The sequence below is a fragment of the Stegostoma tigrinum genome, chromosome 3 (genome assembly GCF_030684315.1).
Source record: "Stegostoma tigrinum isolate sSteTig4 chromosome 3, sSteTig4.hap1, whole genome shotgun sequence".
Taxonomy (NCBI): Eukaryota; Metazoa; Chordata; class Chondrichthyes; order Orectolobiformes; family Stegostomatidae; genus Stegostoma; species Stegostoma tigrinum.
Window position 1 is genome coordinate 95328030 of NC_081356.1, and position 25751 is coordinate 95353780.

General features: G+C 39.0%; 1 protein-coding gene across 11 annotated transcripts in view; it reads left to right on the plus strand.

Moving 5' to 3' along the window:
- The window catches only part of tmem161b (transmembrane protein 161B), a 75823-nt gene extending 57659 nt beyond the window's left edge, over positions 1 to 18164 (plus strand). For all 11 annotated transcript variants that reach the window (XM_048527219.2, XM_048527218.2, XM_048527222.2 and 8 more), the window contains 4 exons: positions 6024 to 6137; positions 7165 to 7339; positions 11883 to 11979; positions 14580 to 18164. In XM_048527219.2, the coding sequence (XP_048383176.1) occupies positions 6024 to 6137; positions 7165 to 7339; positions 11883 to 11979; positions 14580 to 14857 (664 nt within the window). In that variant the 3' untranslated portion in view covers positions 14858 to 18164. The remainder of the gene's footprint in view (positions 1 to 6023; positions 6138 to 7164; positions 7340 to 11882; positions 11980 to 14579) is intronic.
- Positions 18165 to 25751: the final 7587 nt, after the last annotated feature.

Genomic DNA, 25751 nt, shown 5'->3' on the forward strand with positions numbered 1-25751 from the left:
ATAGGTATTTAAGGAATAAAAGAATGACAAAAGTAAGATTAGGCCCAATCAAGGATAGTAGTGGTAAGTTGTGTGTGGAGTCAGATGAGATAGGGGAAGCGTTAACTGAATATTTTTCAACAGTATTCACTCTAGAAAACGACAATGTTGTCGAGGAGAATACTGAGATACAGGCTACTAGACTAGGTGGAATTGAGGTTCACAAGGAAGAGGTATTAGAAATCCTTCAGAAGGTGAAGATAGATAAGTCCCCTGGGCAGATGGGATTTATCCTCGGATCCTCTGGGAAGCCAGGGAGGAGATTGCCAAGCCTTTGGCATTGATTTTTAACTCGTCATTGTCTACAGGAATAGTGCCAGATGAATGGAGGATAGCAAATGTGGTTCCCCTGTTCAAGAAGGGGAGTAGAGACAACCCTGGTAATTATAGACCAGTGAGCCTTACCTCAGTTGTTGGTAAAGTGTTGGAAAAGGTTATAAGGGATAGGATTTATAATCATCTAGAAAAGAATAAATTGATTAGGGATAGTCAGCACGGTTTTGTGAAGGGAAGGTCGTGCCTCACAAAACCTTATTGAGTTCTTTGAGAAGGTGACCAAACAGGTAGATGAGATAAACCGGTTGATGTGGTGTATATGGATTTCAGCAAGGCGTTCGATAAGGTTCCCCACAATAGGCTATTTGTACAAAATGCGGAGGAATGGAATTGTGGGAGATAAAGCAGTTTGGATCGGAAATTGGCTTGCTGAAAGAAGACAGAGGGTGGTAGTTGATGGGAAATGTTCATCCTGGAGACCAGTTACTAGTGATGTACCGCAAGGGTCGGTGTTGGGTCCACTGCTGTTTGTCATTTTTGTAAATGACCTGGATGAGGGCGTAGAAGGATGGGTTAGTAAATTTGCAGACGACACTAAGGTCAGTGGAGTTGTGGATAGTGACGAAGGATGCTGTAGGTTGCAGAGAGACATAGATAAGCTGCAGAGCTGGGCTGAGAGGTGGCAAATGGAGTTTAATGCAGACAAGTGTGACGTGATGCACTTTGGTAGGACTAACCAGAAGGCAAAGTACAGGGCTAATGGTAAGATTCTTAGCAGTGTAGATGAGCATCTTTTTGGCCAAACTCCTTTTCCAGTCCATTCCAGTCAACACAGTTCTCATCCCTCTGTAATTACTCTTATTTAAGTTTAGTAAGACCATAAGACATAGGGGTGGAAGTAAGGCCGTTTGGCCCATCAAGTCCACTCTGCCATTTAATCATGGCTGATGGGCATTCCAACTCCACTTACCTGCATTCTCCCCAAGCCCTTAATTCCTTGAGAGATCAGGAAATTATAAATCTCTGCCTTGAAGACATTTAACGCCCCGGCCTCCACTATGCTCCGTGGCAATGAATTCCACAGGCCCATCACTCTCTGGCTGAAGAAATGTCTCCTCACTTCTGTTTTAAATTTACCCCCTCTAATTCTAAGGCTGTGCCCAAGGGTTCTAGTCTCCCCACCTAACGGAAACAACCTCCCAGTGTCCACCCTTTCTAAACCATGCATTATCTTGTATGTTTCTATTAGATCTCTCCTCAACCTTCCAAACTCTACTGAATACAATCCCAGGATCCTCAGCTGTTCATCATATGTTAGGCCTACCGTTCCAGGGATCAGCCGTGTGACTCTCTGCTGGACATGCTCCAGTGCAAGTATGTCCTTCCTGAGGTGTGGGGCCCAAAATTGGAAACTCTAGTCTAAATGGGGCCTAACTAGTGCTTTATAAAGTCTCAAAAGCACATTGCTGCTTTTATATTCCAACTGTCTTGAGATAAATGACAACATTACATTCGCTTTCTTAATCACAGACTCAACCTGCAAGTTAACCTTCAGAGAATCCTGGACTAGTACTCCCAGATCCCTTTGTGCTTCGGCTTTATGCATTTTCTCACCGTTTAGAAAATAGTCCATGCCTGTATTCTTTTTTCCAAAGTGCAAAACCTCACATTTGCCGACGTTGAATTTCATCAGCCGTTTCCTGGACCACTCTCCTAAACTGTCCAAATCTCTCTGCAGCCTCCTCACCACCTCCAGTGCTACCTACCTGTCCACCTAGCTTCGTATCATCAGCAAACTTCGCCAGAATGCCCCCAGTCCCTTCGCCCAGATCATTAATATGAAGAGTGAACAGCTGCGGCCCCAACACTGAACCCTGCGGGACACCACCTGTCAGTGGTTGCCAAACAAGCTAATATATTCAACTGAAAAATTTAGAAGGGTGTATACTTAGAAGAAGCAACTCCAAACATAAAAAGCACCCAGTGAAGTATGTTAAGCTGCAGTGATAATTATGCTAAAAGATAAGATTGTCATTATTTTCTCTAAAAGCTACACCGAAATGATTTGTAATACAGTAAATAAAAATAGACTAGTCTATTCCATCCGTCAACTTTTTACGCCTATTCATAGTAAGGTTCAGTTGTATTGTATTGAAGATATCCCCAACAATGACAATAGGGACTGTGGAAATTGAGTATTCAGAATAATTGCTTCAAAATAAAGACAACTCTTTTTGGTATGCAGCATGAATTACAAAGCAAAAATTGAACTTGAAAAGATATGTGATATGATCTTAAAGAGCTACCACTTGAAGTAATACAGCCCAAGTAACTTAGACAATATAGTACTTCAAGGCATTTCACTGAAAGCAGTAGAAATATTATTAGAGAATTCCATGAGAGCTTTTTAAGTGGTCTTTGAAGGCTGGAAGGAAATGAACAGGTTGATTAGAAAATAGTTTTTTTTAACAACAGTTTTAAAGTGAGTGCTCCAAAAGGTGATGGATGGCAGGTATGCAAACTATTTTAGACAGGGGGAGGTTGGGGAGCCCCATAATCATGCAATCTTCAAGAGCGATTGCAAAGAGAAAAGTTAAAGAAAAAAATTCCTCAAATCTTCATATAGCCAGAGGGGGAATAATAATTTTTGTTCTAAATAATTAGTTAATTAAACATGACCTGCTGCTTATGAATCTGTTCCCTGACCCTGATATACTGTATTCTGGAGTTGAGGAGTTTACCTGCAATTTAAGAAAGCACCTACCAGTTTTCTGGCAGATCTTTTTTGCCCTTTTCTTGGAGAGGATGTAATGTATGCTGAAGGATTTTGCAATTTCATCACATCCTTTGATTTTATAGTGTTTTTTTTTCATTGAATTAATTACACATCCACTTAGATCATTTCTCAATTACAATTTCATATTTGACATCACTTCTTTGAATATATTACTTATTGGGCTAGGTCCATCTTTTCCTAAGCGCTGTACTGCTTTCTCATTGTTCAACTGCCTTGCTTTGATATCCAACGTCTGATCCAATACTGATTCTTATCTGATACTGAAACATGCTAATTGAGGGAGAGATCTAAGTGCATTTTAGAAATCTTCCCACTTTTAACCTCAAGCCTGTGCCTTGTGCTAACTACCTTTTGAATATATGGGTCCAGGTTTTATGGCCATGGTGACGTCCCACTGATGACACTGACCTCAAAGAAAATTGTCTGCAAGGCCTTTGATGTGAATTCCATGTTACTGATTTTAATTTTAATATGGCACTAATAATCAGTGATCTCTGGACTCTAACAATAATAAAGTTTTGAGAAAAGGCTACGCAACCAATCAAATTGAAGAAGTCACACAGCCAGCAAAGCAGGAAGTAAATGCAGTGAATATCTCTTAAATTTTAGTCATCTTTGAGACAACAAAATAAACATTGAGATATATAATTGGAGTTAAGGTAGAATCTAAAATTTCATTTAAAAGTTGGATCTGTGATATTTATTGTCATTGCAGGTTGCCTAGGCAGCTAAAGGAAAGGCCACCACTGGTGGAGCAATTGTGCTTAACTTGAAAAGGAGAAACCTGTGTAACCACAGGGATAGAACTAGAAGGAATGGGGTTAATTGAGGTTAAGCTGGTTGGTGGGTGATAGATCAGGTGATTTCATTAAATGCTGTGTCATGTCTATACCTAGTAAGACTGAACTCAAATTCAAATCATGGCAGACAACAGCAGCAAACTGGAATGTGTGACCTGTCATAGGTGGGAAGTCATGGATCCTAGATTACCATGAATGCAGGAAGTGCTCCCAATTTGCAGAAACTTGAGGTCTAGCATTTTGAATTCGAGTAGTAACTGGAGAGGCAGGCGTATCCATGTGGCTGAGAGTTACGTTTATAGCACATTTAGAGAGATGGTCACTCTGCAGCTTAAAGAGCTGGGAGAAAGAAGGGAATGGGTGACCTCCAGACAGTCAAAGAGGAACAGGCAGGTAGTGGAGAATTCCCCTGGGGTTCTGTTCACAAATCAATTTTCCACTTTGGACAGAGCCAAACTTCTGGCACCACAAGTGGCCTAACTGCACAGGAGATGAGGAAGAAGAAAAGAGGAGCAATTCACTGGGGGAACAGACAAGCATTTCTGCAGTTACAAATGAGAGTCCAGGATGATGCCTCCTTGGTGTCTGGGTTGAGGATGTCGCTGAGCAGGTGTAGGGCATCCTGAAGGGGGCGTGTGATGGTGAGATAGAGGTTGTGGTACACATTAGTACCAATGATACAAGCATCAAGAACAAAAACAGAAGTTGCTGGAAAAGCTCAGCAGGTCTGGCAGCATCTGTGAAGAAAAAAATCAGTGTTAACATTTTGTGTCCAGTGACCCTTCCTCAGAACTTGTATCAAGAGTTGAGGGAGCTAGGCAGTATACTTAAAAAAAAAAGTTATAATCTCTAGATTACTCCCAAGCCACGTGCCAATAAGTACAGAAATGGGAGTACAGATGAATACATGGCTCGCGTTGGTGCAGGAGGGGGGAGGATTTTAAATTCCTGGGTCATTGAGACAGTTTCTGTGGAAGGTGTGATATCTATAAATGGGACTACTGTGCTATGCTACTGCTATTGGAGGAGATTAACCTAGTTCAGAGCAGGGGATAGTGTGTTAATTCTACAGTGACACAATATAAAAATGAACTAGGCAGAGGGAGTTCAGCTATTTTAATAGCATCCCTACAGTGTGGAAACAGGCCAATTGGCCCAACAAGTCAACACTGACTTTCTGAAGAGCATCCCACCCAGCCTCACCCCCGTACCCTATTCTTGTAACCCTGAATTTCCCATGGGTAGTCCATCTAACCTTCACGTCCCTGGAAACTATGGGCAAATTAGTGTGGGCATTCCACCTAACCGACACATCTTTGGACTTGGGAGGAAACCGGAGCACCTGGAGGAGATTCACCATGATGTTGACTGCATTGGAGCACTTTAGCTACAAAGAAGGCTCAATAAGACCAGTTGTTTCTTTGGAGTTTAGAAGATTGTGTGGGGTGCTGCTTAAGGCATATAAGATTATGAGAGGCAAAAACAGAGGTGGGTAGAAAACAGCTGTCCCCTTAATTGAAAGGTCAGTGACAAGAAAACAATTTTTAAAGGTGGAAGGCAGGAGGTGCAGACCGGATTTGAGGAAATGTGATTCTGGAATGTACTGCTTGGTGGGGGTTGGGGTGGGTAGTTGAGGCAGGTCATCTCAACATTTAAAAATTACTTGGATGAACATTTGAAATGTCATTTCATTCAAGGCTATCTGCCTAGTGCTAGAATGTGGGACAAGTGTAGATTGTGTAGTTTTGGTGGTGCAGACTTGATGGGCTGCAGGGGCTGTTTTAATAGCTTTGTAAATAGCCTGCAGTAGTTCAAGACAGTAGCTCACCATCTTCTAAAAGACAACAAGGGATTGACAATAACTGCTGGTACAATCAGTGAAGTACACGTTCCGTGAATTAATTCAGAAATAAAGTAAGATACCTGCTTAATCATATACCTTAATATTTTTATGAAGAAGCGTCTCGACCTGAAACATCAGCTTTCCTGCTCCTCTGATGCTGTCTAGCCTGCTGTGTTCCTCCAGCACCACACTATATTATCTCTGACTCCAACATCGGCTGTCCTTACTGTCTCTAATCATGTACTTTTTTGGGTTTCCTGACTTGTAGGACGCTGTTCCATATAAACTTCCTGTCACCACTAATTATAGTACTCCTCTGGGTGAAGCCAATTACCAAGGACTATATCATGAATCCACCACTTGGTAAAGAAAGTATTCCTTTGTAAGTATATCTATTTGATAAAAATCCTATTGCGTAATAAACTGCATTCAGTTCACTTTAGAATGTGAGTTTGAGTTTGCGCCATTTTGACTTATGAGATGGATAGGACAGCTTTCCTTACCAGTTCATATATATTGAGTTTTTCCACTGAATAGTAGAAACAAAAGAAGTAACCATGTAGCATTCACATAAGTATGATTCAAATCTTTTGTAACTGTAACATTTTCAATTTTCAGATGTATGAGCATTTCTGCTAAGCTAAGTCAGGCTGGTTAACAATGTGCTGATTATGCTGAGAATTTCTATAAATTATTTGTGTTGCAAGCACAATATAAACTCAGCTGAATACTTATTTAATTTTCCCTCACTTAAACAGGGAGTCAGTGAATCCAGCATCAAAGAATTATTGTAATTTAGTGGTTACAGTACAGAAAAATGTTTCCTTATTTCACAAATATTTCTCATTTTAATGTTCATAAACCAGCATTAGATTTTAAGAATAGCTGAAAAATTGTGTAGATTACAGTTTGTGGAAAAACTGGAAGACGAGGAGGGAACTTGGGGGAAATTGCAGATACGCTGAATTAATTCTTCATGTCAATCTTCATAAATTTAAAACTAGGTGTAAATCTAATTAAAACGCTTTTTAAAAATTTCCAGAGATGATTACTAAACATATATAAGTTAAAACATCTTCAGTTTTAAGTAGTTAGTATAACCATATTAAGCCTAGGATGTCATTTTGATCCAGCCACAAAGCCCTCTTTATTTTTAGGAATAGATTTCAATCAAAACATCTAAATAAATTAATTGACACAAGTTAACAAAAATAATTGCTCAAGAATTGAAGTTAACAGCAGTCACTATAGACATCCATTTAGATATTGCTTATACAGGCTTCAGTGAACAGTGTAGGAAAGTTCAGTTCCAAAGTTAACTAGAGTAATTTATCTATTCCGAAAGGTTTCAATCTTGGATTTCTTTGAGTCCTTCGCTTTTGAAACAAATGTTGTTAACTTACTTGCAGAATGTCAGAGACTGCATACGATTCATTAAGATTGTGGATTATTGTCCTGCTTTGTGTTCTCCGACTGGCCTTAATTCGACAACATTTGCAAGCATACCTAAACTTGGCACAGAAGGGTGTAGAGCAGATGAAAAAGGAGGCAGGGCGAATCAGCACTAAGGACCTGCAAAAAATGGTAAGTACATGAGCCCATGAGTACATGAGGTAAAAGAAAGACAGGACTCTATTGGTATTTGAGAATTGTGAATGGGATGACATTTGAGAAAGAATTGTAGGGATCATATTAGTGTTAGATTTATAGCGGGGTGTTTCCACTGTATAATTGGTTTGTATCTATGCACATATAATAAAGTGTAGGGAGCAAGTTGAGGTAATGAGCTGTTCCAGTGACCACTTATTTAGTTGTTGCAGATACTTTTTGTTCCATGAGCAATTTTTCTTGTGCCTGGACATAGAAAATATATATGCAAGCTCAAGTAAAATTTCAGTACGATAAGCCTTTGTTTAAAGTTGCCTTGTTCCGTGTTGTTTTAGCATTGGTAAGTCAATGGGGCCTGAAATTTTTGAGTGTCACAATATTCATTTTAACAGTGTCTGTGTGACCTTGTTTAGTGACCTTCCGCCTATTGTCTGAGCAACCTGTTACTCACTCCCAACCTCTAATCTGTAGCCTTAACCCTCCTCCCTGATTCACTCAGTTGCTGCTTCCCTCTCCTGTACTTGCATTCCATTTAAGATCCAGGTTCAGTTTAAAGTTGGAGCTCTGACGTTTTGAAAGTGAGAATCCCAACAGTTTAGAATAACTGGGGCTTTTACAATCTTGCTCCTGATGCACTGATTTTCTCCCAAGTCCTCGCATTCATTGTGGGTTCAGGAAAAGGAAGCAGCAAGCAGGATCATTTTAAAAACTTCTTGAATGTAAGTGTACAATCACTTCTGAATCATTGAGACTCTCAATTCCACAGTATCAGTGTTTCACTTTTGGATTAAACTGGATCTCAAATGGGAACTTAAGTCCAGGAAAGGAAAATAGCAAGTGGAAGCGTCAAGGCAGAGGCGAGGCCATAACTCCAGTTTGGGGAATGGAGGAGAGACCATAGCTAGAGGTTGGGGATTCTGCAGCGATCACAACGTTGGGAAGGAAACCAAATGCAATGTAGTTGATTCTTAAATAATAAAATGTGAGGCTGGATGAACACAGCAGGCCAAGCAGCATCTCAGGAGCACAAAAGCTGACGTTTCGGGCCTAGACCCTTCATCAGAGAGGGGGATGGGGGGAGGGAACTGGAATAAATAGGGAGAGAGGGGGAGGCGGACCGAAGATGGAGAGTAAAGAAGATAGGTGGAGAAGGTGTGGGTGGGGAGGTAGGGAGGGGATAGGTCAGTCCAGGGAAGACGGACAGGTCAAGGAGGTGGGATGAGGTTAGTAGGTAGCTGGGGGTGCGGCTTGGGGTGGGAGGAAGGGATGGGTGAGAGGAAGAACCGGTTAGGGAGGCAGAGACAGGTTGGACTGGTTTTGGGATGCAGTGGGTGGGGGGGAAGAGCTGGGCTGGTTGTGTGGTGCAGTGGGGGGAGGGGATGAACTGGGCTGGTTTAGGGATGCAGTGGGGGAAGGGGAGATTTTGAAACTGGTGAAGTCCACATTGATACCATATGGCTGCAGGGTTCCCAGGCGGAATATGAGTTGCTGTTCCTGCAACCTTCGGGTGGCATCATTGTGGCAGTGCAGGAGGCCCATGATGGACATGTCATCAAGAGAATGGGAGGGGGAGTGGAAATGGTTTGCGACTGGGAGGTGCAGTTGTTTGTTGCGAACTGAGCGGAGGTGTTCTGCAAAGCGGTCCCCAAGCCTCCGCTTGGTTTCCCCAATGTAGAGAAAGCCGCACCGGGTACAGTGGATGCAGTATACCACATTGGCAGATGTGCAGGTGAACCTCTGCTTAATGTGGAATGTCATCTTGGGGCCTGGGATGGGGGTGAGGGAGGAGGTGTGGGGACAAGTGTAGCATTTCCTGCGGTTGCAGGGGAAGGTGCCGGGTGTGGTGGGGTTGGAGGGCAGTGTGGAGCGAACAAGGGAGTCACGGAGAGAGTGGTCTCTCCGGAAAGCAGACAGGGGTGGGGATGGAAAAATGTCTTGGGTGGTGGGGTCGGATTGTAAATGTAGTTGATTCTTAAATTGCCTGTCAAGCCACGCAGTTGCATTAACCATTTAAAAAGTTCTTCAAAAAAGATGAATTCCAATGGACCACCCAGCAATGACTAAGGCGCTGAAAACAACAGCTAACAAGTGCTCTCAACTCTGCACCATTTTTAACATCTGGGTGATAGAGCCAAAATTTTAGCAGAGGGCAGCGACAAAGCTGATTGGCGGTTGTGACGAAGATTTGCATTGGTGCAGTCACCACTACCAAACAGAGGTTTGTGGAGTGTGAAGCTGGATGAACACAGCAGGCCCAGCAGCATCTCAGGAGCACAAAAGCTGATGTTTTGGGCCTAGACCCTTCATCAGAGAGGGGGATGGGGTGAGGGTTCTGGAATAAATAGAGAGAGAGAGAGAGAGAGAGCGAGAGAGACGGACCAAAGATGGAGAGGAAAGAAGGGTCTAGGAGAGTGGGCAAAGAAGTGGCAGATGGAGTACATCTTGGGAAAGCGTGAAGTCATGACCTTAGTAAGAAGACTAGAGGTGTGGACTATTTTCTAAATGGGGAGAAAATTAAGAAGTCTGAAGTGCAAAGAGACTTGGGAGTTCTAGTCAAGGTAAACTTGTAGGTTTAGTCAGCACTTAGGGAGGCAAATGCAACTTTGGCATTTATTTTGAGTGGACTTGAATATAAAAGCAGCGATGTACTACTGAGGCTTTATAAGGCTCTGGTCAGGCCACATTTGGAGTATTAGGTTTAGTTTTAGGTCCCCTATCTCAGGAAAGATGTACTGGCCCTGGAGCAAGTTCAGAGGAGGTTCATTAGATTGGTCGCAGGAATGAAAAGCTTAACATACGAGGAACTCTTGAGGACTTTGGGTCTATACTGTGTGGAGTTCAGAAGGATGAGGCGGGATTTAATCGAAACTTACATAGCCTGGAACAGGGTAGATGTTGGGAAACATTTCCATTGGTAGGAGAGACTAGGATCCGAGGGCATAGCCTTAGTGTAAAGGGAAGACCTTTTAGAATGGACATAAGGAGAAACTTCTTCAGCCAGAGTAGTAAATCTATGGAATTCACTGCCACGTAGGCTATGAAGGCTACGTCGTTGAGTATATTTAAGACAGATATAGAGCAGTTCTTGATTGTCAAGGGGATCAAAGGTTATGGAGAGGAAGCAGGAGGATGGGGTTGAGAAACTTAGCCATGATTGAATGGCAGAGCAGACTTGATGGGCTGAATGGCCTAATTTTTGCTCCTATGGTCTAACGAGGAGAGCTGTATCTCAGACTAGCAAAGGAACAGGTTGACATAGTCCTGCTGACAGAATTGTACCTTACAGATGTCCCAGACAATACCATCACCATTCTTACATGTGTCCTGTCCCATTGGCAGAACAGACCCAGCAGAGGTGGCAGCAGTTGTATACTGTTGGGAGTCTTCAATATTGACTCCAAACCCTGGCATCAGGTCAAATATGGGCAAAGAAACTTCCTTTTGATTACCACTATATACTCCAACAGAATCTTCAACCTCATGACCCTGCAACTCCCTCACACTATCACAACCTTCAGGCGAGGTAATCAACCTGGATCAATAAAGAGTGCAGGAGGACCGTGCCAAAAGCAGCAGAAGGCATACCTAAAAATGAGGTGTCAACCTGAAGTGACAAAATAGGACTACTTGCATGCCAAAAACAGGACAGGATTAAGCGATTCCACAGATCAGCTATAAGTTCTGCAGTCCTGCCATATCCAGTTGTGAATGATGCTGGACAATTAAACAATTCGCTGACAGAGGAGACTCATAAATATCTCCATTCTCAGTGATGAATGGTAAAACATCAATGCAAAAGATAAGGCTGATTTGCCACACCCCCTTCAGCCAGACATGTTGAATGAATGACCCATATTTCCTGCAGAGGTCCCCAGCATTATAGATGCAGATCTTTAGCCAAGTCGATTCACCCCAAGCAATATAAAATGGCTGAGATACTGGATACTGCAAAGTTCATGGGTCCTGACAACCTTCCAGCAATGGTATTAAAGACGTATGGTCCACAACTTGCCACATCCCTTGCCAAATTGTTCCAGTACAGCTATAACACTGGCTTCTACCCAATAGTATGGATGTTTGCCTGTGTGTGACCTATGCTGAAAAAGCAAGATCTGTTCAACCTGGCCAATTGCCTGCCATCAGTCTGCTGTCAATCATTAATAAAATGATGGAAGGAATCATCAGCAGTGCTAACGAGCAGCACTTGCTTTGTATTAACCTGCTCACTAATGCTGGATTTTAGGTTTCACCATAAGTAATAAAAACAAGTGTTTCGTTTCTGTCAACTTTATAGAGCATTTATTATGTCTTGCTTTATCATCTCATCTGAAGGGGAATTTGATGAAAATAAGTGTAGTCCAACTATCAACGTAACTATTGATATTTTAGCAAAGAAACCCTGGCTCCTTGGTTTCATTTTCACCATTTGCAAGGAATCCTGTAGAATGAAAAGGATTGTTGTTTTAGGAAGCAAAGTATTGAAGTAAATGAATTAAGTTATTTTTTTCTCTGCTTGAAGGTTGCCCGAGTTTTCTACTATCTTTGTGTGATTGCACTTCAGTATGTAGCACCTATGATTATGCTTCTTCATACAACACTGCTTTTAAAAACCCTGGGTAAGTGCAAATTATCAGTTCTTTTTTTCTGCTCAACTTTGTTTCAGGCATTAATCATATAAGTGGTATTATAATCAGTGATGGTGATATCGTAAAATTTCAAAAGAATATCGATTAGACAAGGTGTCTTGGCAAAACAGTGGCAGATGGAATTTAAGGATAGATCAGGGTACTTTCTGGATGGTATGAAGTTAGAGTGGATGTGCAAAGTGACTCGGGGTTCAGATGCACAGATTTTTAAAATGCAGAAAATAATCAAGAAGGCTTATGGAATGCAGGCCTTCATATATGGAGGATAGGAGTACAAGATACAGAAGTTATGCTGTTGCTGCACGAAACCCTAGTAAGATCCCACTTAAATTACTGAGACTAGATCTCAGCAGTGCACCTTAGGAATGAAACATTGGTCTTGGAAGGTGTACAATGTATGTTTACAAGAATGATACCTTGACTTCAGATTTTAAGTTATGAAGGGCCTAGGCCCGAAACGTCAGCTTTCCTGCTGCTAACATGCTGCTTGGCCTCCTGTGTTCATCCAGCTCCTCACCTTGTTATCTCCAGATTCTCCAGCATCTGTAGTTCCTGTTATCTCTGATACAAAATAGGCCTGTTTTTTCAAACATTTGGATGGTTAAGGGGTAACCTGATGGAAGTCTTCAAGTTGTTAACTAGAAGAGACAGGGTAGATAAACTATTTCCACCGATTGGAGATTCTGGAACCAGGGGCATCACCTGAGAATTTGTTCCAGACTGCTCAGGGGTGATTTGAAGAAACAAACGATGGTCAAGGTTTGAAACTTTGTTCGACAGATAGCAGCTGATGCTCTTAATTAATTGTAATTTTAAATCTGGGATAGATAAATTTTTGTTCAGCAAAAGCATTAAGGGATATGGGTCAAAGGCGGATATATGGAGTTAGGTTTCATTCCTGATTTTAGCCAGCGCAGTGATAAGAACAAACAACTGAAATGTTAAAACTTAGATTCACAGCCTCCTAATCCATGTTGGAAATTGTGCTTACATGAAGGTCAAATTCATGTTTTGATATTGTCCATGATGCTGCTATGGCATGTAGTCTTGTGGCTTACACATGAAGAATTGGCTTTTGGGCATGTTATTGGATGGCTGCCAGCATCCATGCCAAGGTGTTATTAAGCTGGTACTTTGCCAAGATGAAAGAAATAGTGGCAACAGAGAGAGGTGATAGGGGCAACAGAGAGAGGTGAGGATCACTTTTAAAAAAAAATGAACTAAATATGTCTGAAAGTTTTTGCCATAAGGTATTCTGCTGAACATGTTTTGTTTGAGGAAGAAGGTATGAATCTTTAAACATTTTAGGCAATTGCTACTTTTTTTATATAAACAATGTGCTTAAACACATTGAAAAGTTTTTTGTTCTCTTTCTAATAATGCTTAAAAAGGGCAAGACTTAAGACCGTTTGCTCCATCGCTAATAAGATTGAGAGTGCCCCCTGTTGGTTATTTACATGTGCAATTTTTGGGGGTTGTAATAACGCTGTTCTTACTATTTAACTTTTTGTTTATAATTTTTGCTGCCTTTCTGGCAAACGTTTGATTCAGTGAAATGCAAGTAGCACACTTTAATTCCTGAGAATGATCTTAAAATGAGCTTTATTGCAAATCGCGTTAATCTCAATGAATTCAGCAGCCAGTGGAATTTTACTTATTCCATCTCCAGTGGACAATGTTAGGCATAATTTTTATATTTTTATCTTGCAATTTAAAGAAAGAACGTTGGAAAAACCATTGTAGGCAAATATTCTGAGAGAGAATGTAGTATCAAAAGTAAATAGAGAAAGGAGTAGTGGCAATAATGTTGGGAATGGAGCTTGTGGTAACAGTAAATGTGCGAGGCAGAGGAAACAAAGTATTGTGTGAATGAGATGGTGGCAGCATTACACTGGTGGGAATACATTATTAGTAGACATAGAGAGAGGTAACAATGCACAGAAAGGAAGGAACAACAACATTTGGGGCAGGAATAGTGGCAACAGCGCATGTAGAGAGGGCCACTTTTTTCTTTTCAAATGAAAATGGGACATAATTGAATCATGCAGGGTCAACCACTTTGGACTGGCATGAAGAAAACTTTCTTCACTCAGACAGTAGAGAACGTGTGGAATTCTCTATCACAGAATCTTGTGGAGGCCACGTCACTGATCTCTTCAAGAAATGAATTTCTTGACTTTTAAAGGCAACAAGGGATATGAGAAGAAAGTGGGAATATGGCATTGAGATAGAGGATCAGCCATGCGTGTTGAATAACAGAGCAGGCTCAAAGGCCAGTTGGCTTACTCCTGCTCCTAGTTACTATGTTTCTGTCAATCTCTCTGTCACTCATATCCATCTGTCAGAATTGCTTGTTTTAATCAATGATGGGTTAGCTCACAAATGTTTCTTCTAGGAGGATGGGGAAGTTGGGAGAAAATAAAGACCTCATTGTGTTTGGGTATGCAGGATGCAGGTATTTGCTATGTCTTCTTTTCCTCTTTGTTAAAATGCCCTATCTCATGGGTATGGGCAAAGGTTTGAAAACATGGTAAACAAACTGATGTTTCATTTTGTATTTCTTGAAACAGGTAACCAGTCCTGGGGTGTCATCTCAGAAGCTTCTTGCGTGTCTCCTACGGAGATTGCTGAAACCACCAATGATGACCACTCAACTACCCTTATCGCTAATGAAAATGAGAAGTTAACAGTTACACAAATAACATTAGCGTTGGGTGGCCTGCAAAATGTTTTCACTCCATTACTGTTCCGAGGTCTGCTGTCGTTTCTAACATGGTGGATTGCAGCTTGCCTGTTTTCCACAAGTCTTTTTGGTCTTTTCTATCATCATTACCTGACAGTGGCATAAATTAGCATAATAAAGCTGGACTTCAGAAAACTCTTCTAGATTTGAACCTAAATCAAAGTCACTTCTTTGGGGTTAGAACAAAAGGGAAACTTTAAATCATTTTGGAAACAACAGATTGTTGATGCACAGTACAGATAAACCTGTTCACTTCAAATGCTTCCTATGGGCCTCAGGGTGAATACATATCTTAAGTTGAAAACTAAAACTAAAAGCGGAGATGATGCCATTTTCTAATATCATTGGTCATTTATCACTAGTCTTTGACAGAACTTTGGGATTACTGGAGGTTATCAACGCAAAAAAACTTGCCCTATTTGGTTGGTAAATCAGCAGGATAAAAATAATGCGATAACCGTGAATAAGATTAAACTTCGATCATCTTAAATTCCCATCTTCACTAATATATTTGCATTTGCTATGAAATCATAGTTTATCTGAATTTCAAGTACAGTCAAAATTTAGCAAAGACATACAAGGGCAACAGAATACATCTCTTGCAATTAATTTTACAAAATTCCGGTCTGGCTAATGTAAATTTTAACCAGCATAACACCATCTACTTACCTTTCAGTATTTCTCAATATGCAGTAACTGGACCCTGTTTCTTAATTTCAGAAACATGGTTACATAAATGTAAATGGGAAAGATAATCTTTTCCTTTAAAGTCATATAATCATTGAGGTCTACATCACGGCAAAAGGCCCTTTGGCCCATCGAGCCTGTGCTGGCCAAAAACAATCACCTAACTGTTCTGATCCCCTTTTCCAACAGGTTTACCCGTAACCTTGGTTTTGCAAGTGTGCATCTAAATACTTCTTGCATATTTTGAGGGTTTCTGCTCTACTGCCTTTACAGGCAATGAGTTCCAGATTCCCACCACCGTCTGGGTGTAATATCTTATATACTTATTCCCTATAAACCTTCTATTTCTTACCTTAAATCTATGCCCATAACCATTGATCCCTCTACAAAAGAGAAGTTTTTCTTCACTTTCCAATTGTATATGGGCTTCATTGTATCCCATAGGATTTTTAAATATAGCTTGATGGATTAACTTTTAAATGGTTATAAATTTTGAACCAATGATGGTAAGCAAATCTAGTTTGAGTAATAAAAAATTATATTGACAGATACCTTAGCAAAAACTGAGCCATAAGTTAAAATCAGTCATGTTTATCGTTCTGTTGGACAATCCAGCATTTTTCACTGTGAGGGTGGCATTCCACTTTGCAGTTGGAATGTAAGTATAACTACTGTATATTACAGTAAAAGTTAAATATTTCAGACTTTTAAGGGAACAAATTTATTTGAATTTGTCATTATAGCTGTAAGAAAGTTTGATTTATTGTTTGATATGCAGTGACTGTTTTCAGAGCTTATTGCTTTGGTATTGTCTTAACAAGCCTTGCAGTTCTACAGAACTGATACTCTGGCTGTGTGAATACGGGAAGCATGTGTTTATACAGCACATCAACAGTGACTGCATTAAGTGGAAAGATGTTCCCCAATTTTTACATAACACTGTCATATCTAGTGCATGAGTCATCATTTGCTGATTGTTGAATTCTTTTGCTTGTTTGATTTTGCAGCAGCTGAACTTCTCCACGTTATAGTCTGCTGCTGAATTCTTATTTTTCTTTTAGACAAAGTCGAGTTTTAAATGAAATCTTTAAAATCTTTTTTAAATGCACTAATACCAATAAAAATGTGTTGCAGTCATGTAATGCTTTTCATATACCAAAGACCACAAATGATTGGATGATATTAAGCAAGTAGAAGTCCATTGAGTATTCCACGTGATAAAGACTAGTGTAATTAAACCATTCTCCATTAAGTTATTTAACAGTGAACTAACATTTCCATTGCAATTTTAACATTTTAGGGATGTTGAACAATGAAAAGCTATGATAGATACCTTTTGAATCTACACAAATGACATTCAAATATGTTTTAACAATCAAGTTGTCTACAAAAGCCAATGATTGCATGATCCCATATTATGCTGAAATTCAATGTTGATACAAACAAATTATATTTTCTCATGTACAGTCTAACAACTAATGTGCCAGTTAGTTTTTCCCTTTAGTTTGTTATCCTATTTAACTTGTCTTTATATTTGTTGCTAAACAACATCCTTTCTTATGGACCAATTAAAAGCTGAGAATTCAGGAAACTGTCTAAATTCAAATTTATTATCTAATCACTTATTGAAATGCTGCGGGTGATTAAATAATCCGCAAACTGTAGATTTTAATCCAGTTAACTGTGGACAGGCAAAGAAGGAATTAATTTCAAGCTTCCGATAATGCTATTGGATTCCGTCATTTTAAAGTACAGATTGTTATAGCATCTTTGAACAATTCTGATTTAAACATTATAATCTGGTCAAAAAGTGAAACATTACTTTTATCCATCTTTTTCTAATGTAAGTCTTTTGATACATCACTGATCACAATATCAGTCTGTTTTAAACAATGCAGCCTTTTGAATGGCAAGTTCAATTTTACATCTAATTTTTTTGTATACGAAACATATTTACGGCGGATGCAAAAAGAAATAATTAAAATCATCAGGCAGGTAATGCTGAACTTCTGTTTGCAGAAAAGTGCCAAAAAATCAGAGCATGAGCTCATCTGACTGTTTGAGTCCTGGTTGCTTGTTACACTTCAGATTAGGTTGTAATAACTGTTGCATGAATGTGATTCTTTCATTTTGCTAGTTGACTAGGCCGACACCAAAAACTTGATTGAATCCCCATTCTGACTCGGGTAACTATGGACTTTCCTTCTTCCTCCTTACCTATAGGGGAAAATAACAGTCCGGTCACTTTACTTGGATTTAACAAATAACTCTAAAAAACTGCTTTTGGGCAGATAGATGAGAAGAAAATTGCTAATTTTCTTTACAATTCTCTTCCTAAGCAAATAAAATTGTCCATTTCATATTTTTTTTTATTCTAATGACATCTTAGTCCATGAATGTAACAGTTTTATTGACCTCATAAGTTTGAGGGAAGTATGGCCATGCTAATGGAATAGTTGTCACATTTGAAGTCAAAATTAATTGATTTTATAATTTGTTCTTGCAAACTGATCTCTATAATCAAAACTGTGTAGTTATTTATCAGAGATAACAAAGTGTGGAGCTGGATGAACACAGCAGGCCAAGCAGCATCTCAGGAGCACAAAAGCTGACGTTTCGGGCCTAGACCCTTCATCGGAGAGCTTATTTATCAGTTTCTGTTCCACATTATAATACAAAAAGACATAAGTAATAGCAAAGATAACCAAGTGTAGAGCTGGATGAACACAGCAGGCCAAGCAGCATCAGAGGAGCAGGAAGGCTGACGTTTTAGGCCTAGACCCTTCTTCCGTCAGCCTTCCTGCTCCTCTGATGCTGCTTGGCCTGCTGTGTTCATCCAGCCCTACACCTTGTTATCTGAGATTCTCCAACATCTGCAGTTCCTGCTATCTCAAAGTAATAACAAAGCTTTGTATGCATCAATGACAATGTAGTAAGCAATCATTGCCTGATTGATCTTTCTTTCAAAGGCTGTGGATAGATGTAGTTTGCATTTGGTCAGATAATGTACATTTCAAACACTTGCTTACCACTGTCACAGTACTGTAGTAGAGCTATAGCAATTAAGGCATACCTACCCTCAAATTAAAGCAACTATTTTAGTTATTACTAAAGTACCTCACATAGTGTGGCCACCAAAAAGGTAAAATCCCATCTTTTTAGTTGTACACCTGAAATGGAATTCAAAAAGTGAAGGCGAATTTAATTAAACAAGGACTGTAAATTCTGTGAAGAGTATTAATGACTATAAATCTCTCTTGTGTACATTGAATTTCAATATCAATATCCTGGTGAAGGCTTTAAAGTTAGTAAACTCAAAATTCCAGGAAAGCATTTGAACACTTTTCGTTCTGGATCATGGCCCTGAAGTTTGCACACTAAACATAAATATGTAATCAGGTAATCTGCGGCGCACGGTTGACTATCCGTAGGCAACAGTAAATGTGTGAGGCCTTTCTAAAGAATTATATAATTACACTTGATGTTTAGTTAGTGCAGCATTGCCCTCCACGGACTTGTTGCTTTTTTTTAATAAATCACCTTTTACTGATCTGAATACAACAGCATATTTCCTTTCTGGTGCATGTGTGATAGCTGTTGCTTAGGAGAAGATACATGTTATGGTTAAACCGGTATAAATTGGTCACCTTGGGGAGCTGCGCTAAATTGGTTGTGTAAGATGCATGTTCTTTTAATCAAGGTAATATTCCTTTGATTTATATTCTAAATCAAACCAAAATCATGCCTGTAAATGTTCATTTAGCACAGGTTCATTATTCAATTTACTTATTCTGTAGTGAAAACAATGTTGGTCCCTTTAATTTGTTTTTTTTTGACTGCATAGTAAGTATATTTTTCACAGAATGAGAGTTGCATGATAGTGTTGGGCTGTTGTGGGCATGCTAAGTTTAATAGCAATATTGATTGAAAGTATTCAGTTGAAATAGCTAGTAATCCAGAGAACTTACCTAGTAATTCAGAAAATATAAACTGCATTTCAATCATTTTAATTCAGTTTTATATTTCACTGTCAAATCTGAGCAAAAATAATGTTGAGTCCATAAAATTGTATGGTCTTGTTTTGTAAAAATCCAAATGTCAGTGAAAGAACCTGGCAACTTTATCTGACCTGTATGTGACTGTGAACCTACAACAGATATGACTGACTGTTAAATAGCAAGCCACCAAGTTAGGTCAAACTACTGTAAAGAAAATTAAAATGATTCAGGCAGTTGTTCAACTGTTGCCTTTCTTGGTGAAGCAAGGCATAGACAATAAATTCTGGCCTTGTTATCAGTGCCCACATTACAAAAACGAATTGAGTCAGAGCTCTACTGCCCTTCAGCCCATTGTGTCTGCACCAGTCTAAAACAGATTCTAGCTATTCTAATAACACTTCTCAGCATTCGATCCATAACTTTGTATGCCTTGACATCACATATAAATACAACAAAATTTGTTTTAACCACTTTATGATCCGGCACACTCAATAAACCCGCATAAAAGTATACCTGAAACACCAGACATTTACTGTATTATTGTGATCTCTGCGATGTCTGAGTAATCAGTTGAGCATGCGAGTGGGAAGGTTCTCTGCCAGTAAGCTTTATTTAAGGCAAAGATGCATTATTAAGTGATTTATGCTCCAAGTATAACAATGATGTGTAAACCCCTTGCATTACGTTTCTATTACTTAGTGTGTATTTTTACATTGATTATACGGACGTTTGATCAAGCAGAATATTTGATCTATCGCCACAATCCTGCTCCCAAATGTGTCAGTTAATAAAAGGTTTATTGTACTTAAATGTTATGAGGGTTTCTGCCTCTACCACCTATAGAAGCAGTGATTTTCAGATTCCCACCACTCTCTGGGGGCAAATGGTTCTTCTTCATATCTCCTCTAAATCTAGCTCCTCACCTTTAAATCCATGGCCTCGGCCATTGATTCTTCCTTCAAGTGGCTGTTTCTTCCTGTTCACCCTGTGTATGCCCCTCATTATTTTATTCATCTCAATCATGACTCTCTCAAACTTTTGTTCTAAGGAAAACAACACCAGTCTGTCTAACTGTCTTTCATAATTGAAGCTGTCCAGCCCAGGCAACATCCTGGCATATCTCTTCCAAGCCCTCTCCAGTGCTATCACATCCCTCCCATTATGTGGATTCCAGAATTGGACACAATACTTTAGCTATGGCCTAACAAATATTTTATAGTGTTGCAGCATAAACTCTGCTCTTCAACTCTCTGGCTCAGCTGACAAAAGTAAGTGTACAATGTACCTTCATAAACGCCTTTATCCACCTGTCCTAATACCTTAAGGGACCAGTATACATGCACCTCAGTACTTCCCAGGGTCTTACGTTCATTATGCATTCTCCTTTCTTGATTGCCTTGCTTAAGTGCATCACTTCACTTTTCTCTGGATTAAATTCCGTGTGCCATTGACAGGCTGGTTTAATGGGTTGATCAATGTCCTCCTGTAAACTAAAGCTATTCTATTCCCTGTTTACATCCCCGCTTATTTTTGTAACATCTTACTGATAAATCCTCCTATATTAAAGACAAAATCATTTATATATGCAAGCACATTTTGGATGCTAGTAGTGACTTGGAAATAGTGCTGATATGTGGCTGATGATTCAGAGCTCTTTTTCCACTTCTCCTATTTTTCACTCTAACTTAGGATATTCTTTACAGGAGAATTATTGATCCTTAAACTTGTATTTACTGTTCACTTCTTACAGAATTATATTCATTATATTCTGTTGTATATTCATGTATACATGTTTCTCTGCCTTTTCTTGAAGTGTTTTCCTATAGAATATCACCAATATTGCTATTTTATAATGCATCTCTCCTGTTGCAAAACTTGCCAAAAGATAAGCCACATATTTTCATTCTCGTCATAAAAAGTCTTCAGTGACAGACTTTTAAACCTCAATATTACCTAATAGCCCAATATGCTCAGAACTAATTATAATAATTCTTTAATAACCAAACTTTTACCCAGTGGTTGTAATTACATTAGCATGGTCGCTTGTGATTCAGATTTTGTTCTGTTAAGTTGATAAATATTGGGTTTGGAAAAATATCAAAGTGATCAGGTTTCACTGCAACACAATTGACCTGGTTTTCAGAATGGGATAGAGTTTTTAAAATTATTTATAGATGCCAATTATTATTTGAATGAGTTTTCTGTTGAATGTTTGTAAATTATTCTCATCTTTGCATGTTTAAAGTTGTGATGTGGTTACACAAGTAACTTTTTTCCCCTAAAAAATATTGTAAGAATCTGTCAATGAGGAGCAATGGTGATGTATTTCATCCATTATAAAATTTAGGATTGGATTCTGTACTTAAAACATTGATTAAAATACAAAGCAATAAAACAAGCATCTTTTGCATAAATGTTGTGCCTAGTTCAAAGTACTAGCAATTAGCCCCTGTTAATGAATGAACAGTGAGATCAATGAAAGACCTCATTATATTTTACTATGTTCATCCAATAGCATTTGCAACTAAACTGAGGTAAAGGTACAGTTACTGTTAGTGATTATTCTAAAATGCAGCATGTTTGCTATTTGTCATGCTTTTTATTTTCAAAACAATGCTGAACTTAAACTAGTTATCATACCTGAATCCATACAATGACAGTGGAATCTGCTTCACTGAATAAGCCATTTGCCGGTGAAACATTTTAGTCATTAAAACGTATGCCACTGGAGGAAAAAATAATCCTAGTCAGATGAAAACTTCTAGCATAGAATTCAGTTTGCACTATATTACAAGTATTCTTTTCAACAAAAGTACATTTACTCAAAAAGGCATTGTTTTATCATGGCCGTTTTCCAAAATAACATTTATATTTTCCTCATAGCCCTTGCATGTGTGTACTGATTTACAATGGCAATTTGCAACATCTAACTGAACAGCTGACTATTGACCAGTATTCTAGTAGTGTACGTTGTCTGGAATGAATATAGGCTCCAGGACTTTCAAAAGCATACGGGTGATTTCAAGAGTGGGCTGAGACAGTGAAGTGGAATGAAAACACTACCTGTTCTGGTGGAGACAGCATAGCAGGTGTGGTTTGGCTGTACTAGAGAAGAGAGTAGTGAGAGCCACTGGAACATATTTGTCTTCCATAGCATTATTACAAGTGATGTGTATTAAACAGAGACTTCCTTTCTTTCATATGGAGGTAGAAGGTCCCATTGTACTATTCGAAGAAAAACAGTGGAGCTCTCCCTGGTATCCTGGCTGAAATTTATTCCTCAACAATAAACAATTTATCAGGTCATTATCTCATTTCTGTTTTTGTGAGGTTGCAGTGTGCAACTTTACTTCTGCAGTTCCAATATTACAACTGTGATGCCACTTCAAAGATATTTCATTGCCTTTTGAAGACATCTTAAATATAATTTAGTCACGGAAGGTGCCATTATATAAATGCATGTTGTTACTTAACAGTTGCTGCTTCTGAAAAGATTTTGGCTAGGCGCAGTGCCACTTTAAGTTCATTAAATAGATAAATATATTCAAAAGAAAATAATTTAATTGGGAGATGTTTACTTGCCAAGTATTAACATAATTTGGACACAGTTACAAGCAAAACACAAAACAGTAGTAGCATATATAAAAATAACCTATTTATTTATGTGGGTCATGTTCCATGAGTATGATTTACCAGTATTTTACTCCAGTCTGGAAGACCTTCATGATGTCTAGTTAATGCATACACCAGTGGGTTATCAAAGGTGGTCTTCAAAATTGTACACAGTGTATATGTTGCAGTTTAAAAATAGACTGCAATTATACATATATTTCTAAAAGCATACATCAGCACAAATTGCTGATAAACCAAATGATGTGTCACCACAATAACTCCTGTGTAACTCTGAAATTAACTGGCATAGTCAGTTCACAGTCGTAGTCTGATGGCCTACCAGATGGACCAAGACACATTGTACACAAATAAAGCTTCATGAGAGAAACTCTAAAGAAAAAAAAACTGATATCATGTTCACCATTTTTGATGCACTGTCCTAGTTTGGACTTTTTTAAGAAATTCTCTCACACATCTAAGCTGCCTTTCACTTTGGAGTTCTGATAACCACCTTAATTGAAACAAATGGCTTTCTAATGTCCCAAGTATTACATTACATTTTACTTGACTGAAGCTGCTTAAAACTTGTGACTTTTGTTATCAAATCCATAAAAACACCTCTGTGATTATTGCACATTAAGTGTATTTTGTTTTAAAATGTGTTCACCAGTTTTAGGTGCAGATCTTGCCAGTCCTCTTCAGTGACCAAGTTAAAATGCGTTTTTAACAACTAAATGCAATATAATATGATGTTACCACAATCCAAGTAGTTTAGCAGACATGGTTGCTTAGTTACACTTTGAATTGAAACAGACAAATTTTGATGAAAAGTTGTCTCAACTCAAAACAGGTTGCAGTCTCTCTATGGATGCTGTCTGACCCGCTGTGATCTCCAGCATTGGTTGTAAGTATCTAAGTATTTTCAGTTTTTAATTACTTTTTCAAGATCTGCAGCATTTTGCTATTTGTAGCAAGACTAATGCATGAGTCTTTGCATTCTGTTAAAGTCTTAAAATTTAACAAAAGCTATTTCTTTTTCTGAAGATTGGCTGTATTTTTAGTAGGTGCATTAATACAATGTAGATTCATCATTCACAAAATACTATAACTGCTGTTCAGGTAATTTTAGCTGCTGTAGTACATGTCCTGGCTGAGTTGTTACGCCCATACCCATGAGTTCAAGCTCTGCTCCAAGACTAAAACGTATATTGCAAGCTGGCGCCTTAGTGTAACACCCCACATATTGTCAGAGATCCCATCTGCTTGTTTTGGTAGACATAAGATCCTGTGGCATTGTTCAAAGTGGGAATCTCTCCTTGTATCTTGCTGAAGTCACCATAGTCCCAGAAAGCAATCAAACTGTTCTTTCATTAGAGATGATTAGTGGTTTAACCTGAAGGTCACCATACCTCATACTTTCATGGTAGCCTCAGCCAGTACGGGAATTGAGCCCACACAGTTGGCATCACACTGGCCAGCGAACTGAGCCAACCGACCCCTCACAAATAACCTGTATAACTAAAACTGGCTAGTTATCTTATTATTAATGGCACTTTGTGTGTATTGATTTTATTGTGGTTATCCACGTAACAACAATTACAACATTTCAATAGTACTTCAGTGACAACAAAGCACTTTGGGATGGCCTGATTACGTGAAAGATTATTTATTAATAATAGTTCATTTTTTTATATGTTATTAGTAGAATCATAAGTCTTTCATGGTTGTAAACCAACTTTTCCCCTAATTTAAGATACATTATTTATGCTGTTGTGTGCCTTAAAGTTTAAAATAAGAAATTTAAGAATTCTAGCAATTTAAGAAATGAAAATGTAATTTTGCCTATAAGTTTGCAGACAAATATTAGATTGTACTAACTGTGATTATAGAAAGTTTTCATAATATAATAAACCTTTATATAATTCAATGTTTGTGCATATGAAATTTATACCCATTGAGATTAAAGTTCATCAATAATGTAAAGAACACGTAGCAGGAAACATACCAGTTAAAAAAGGTCACCAAGAAGTTTGCTTGTGGAACTGCCTCTGATAGATTTTAATTTTGTGCAGATTCAGTAAAGTTCTCACTTCATCGCAGCTTAGAGTGATTTTTGCTTTAAAGACATAATCTCTAACAAAATATCTGTAACAATTAAATGTCCAGTACTGGGTATCTACATCTGTAACTGTTTTTGACCTATCCCCTGTGGTTCTGCCCTTGCCCCTTCCCATCACTTAAAATAGTGTGACCGGGCCCTCTTTGTCCTCACTTTCCATTCAACAGCCTCCACACCGAAGGATCGTTTGATGTGACATTTCAGACAACTCCAAGAGCACAGCAAAACCAAACACATCTTCCCCTCACTCCCCCATCTGCATTTTGTGGGAACCATTCCCTCCAGGATACCCTAGTTTATTCAGAGTTAACGTTTCGGGTCCGGTGACCCTTCCTCAGAACTGGGTCAACAGCCCAGAAACGTTAACTCTGTTTTCTCCTCCACAGATGCTGCCAGACCTGCTGAGCTTTTCCAGCAATGTTGTTTTTGTTCCTGATTTACAGCATCCGCAGTGATTTCTTACCCTAGTCTATTCCTCAATGACCAAAAACACCATCCCCCTTTTCCGACAGAACCTCCAGTTTCTTGCCTCAACTCCTTACAGGGAGCTGCCAGAGACATATCCAGGGTGGCATGGTGGCTC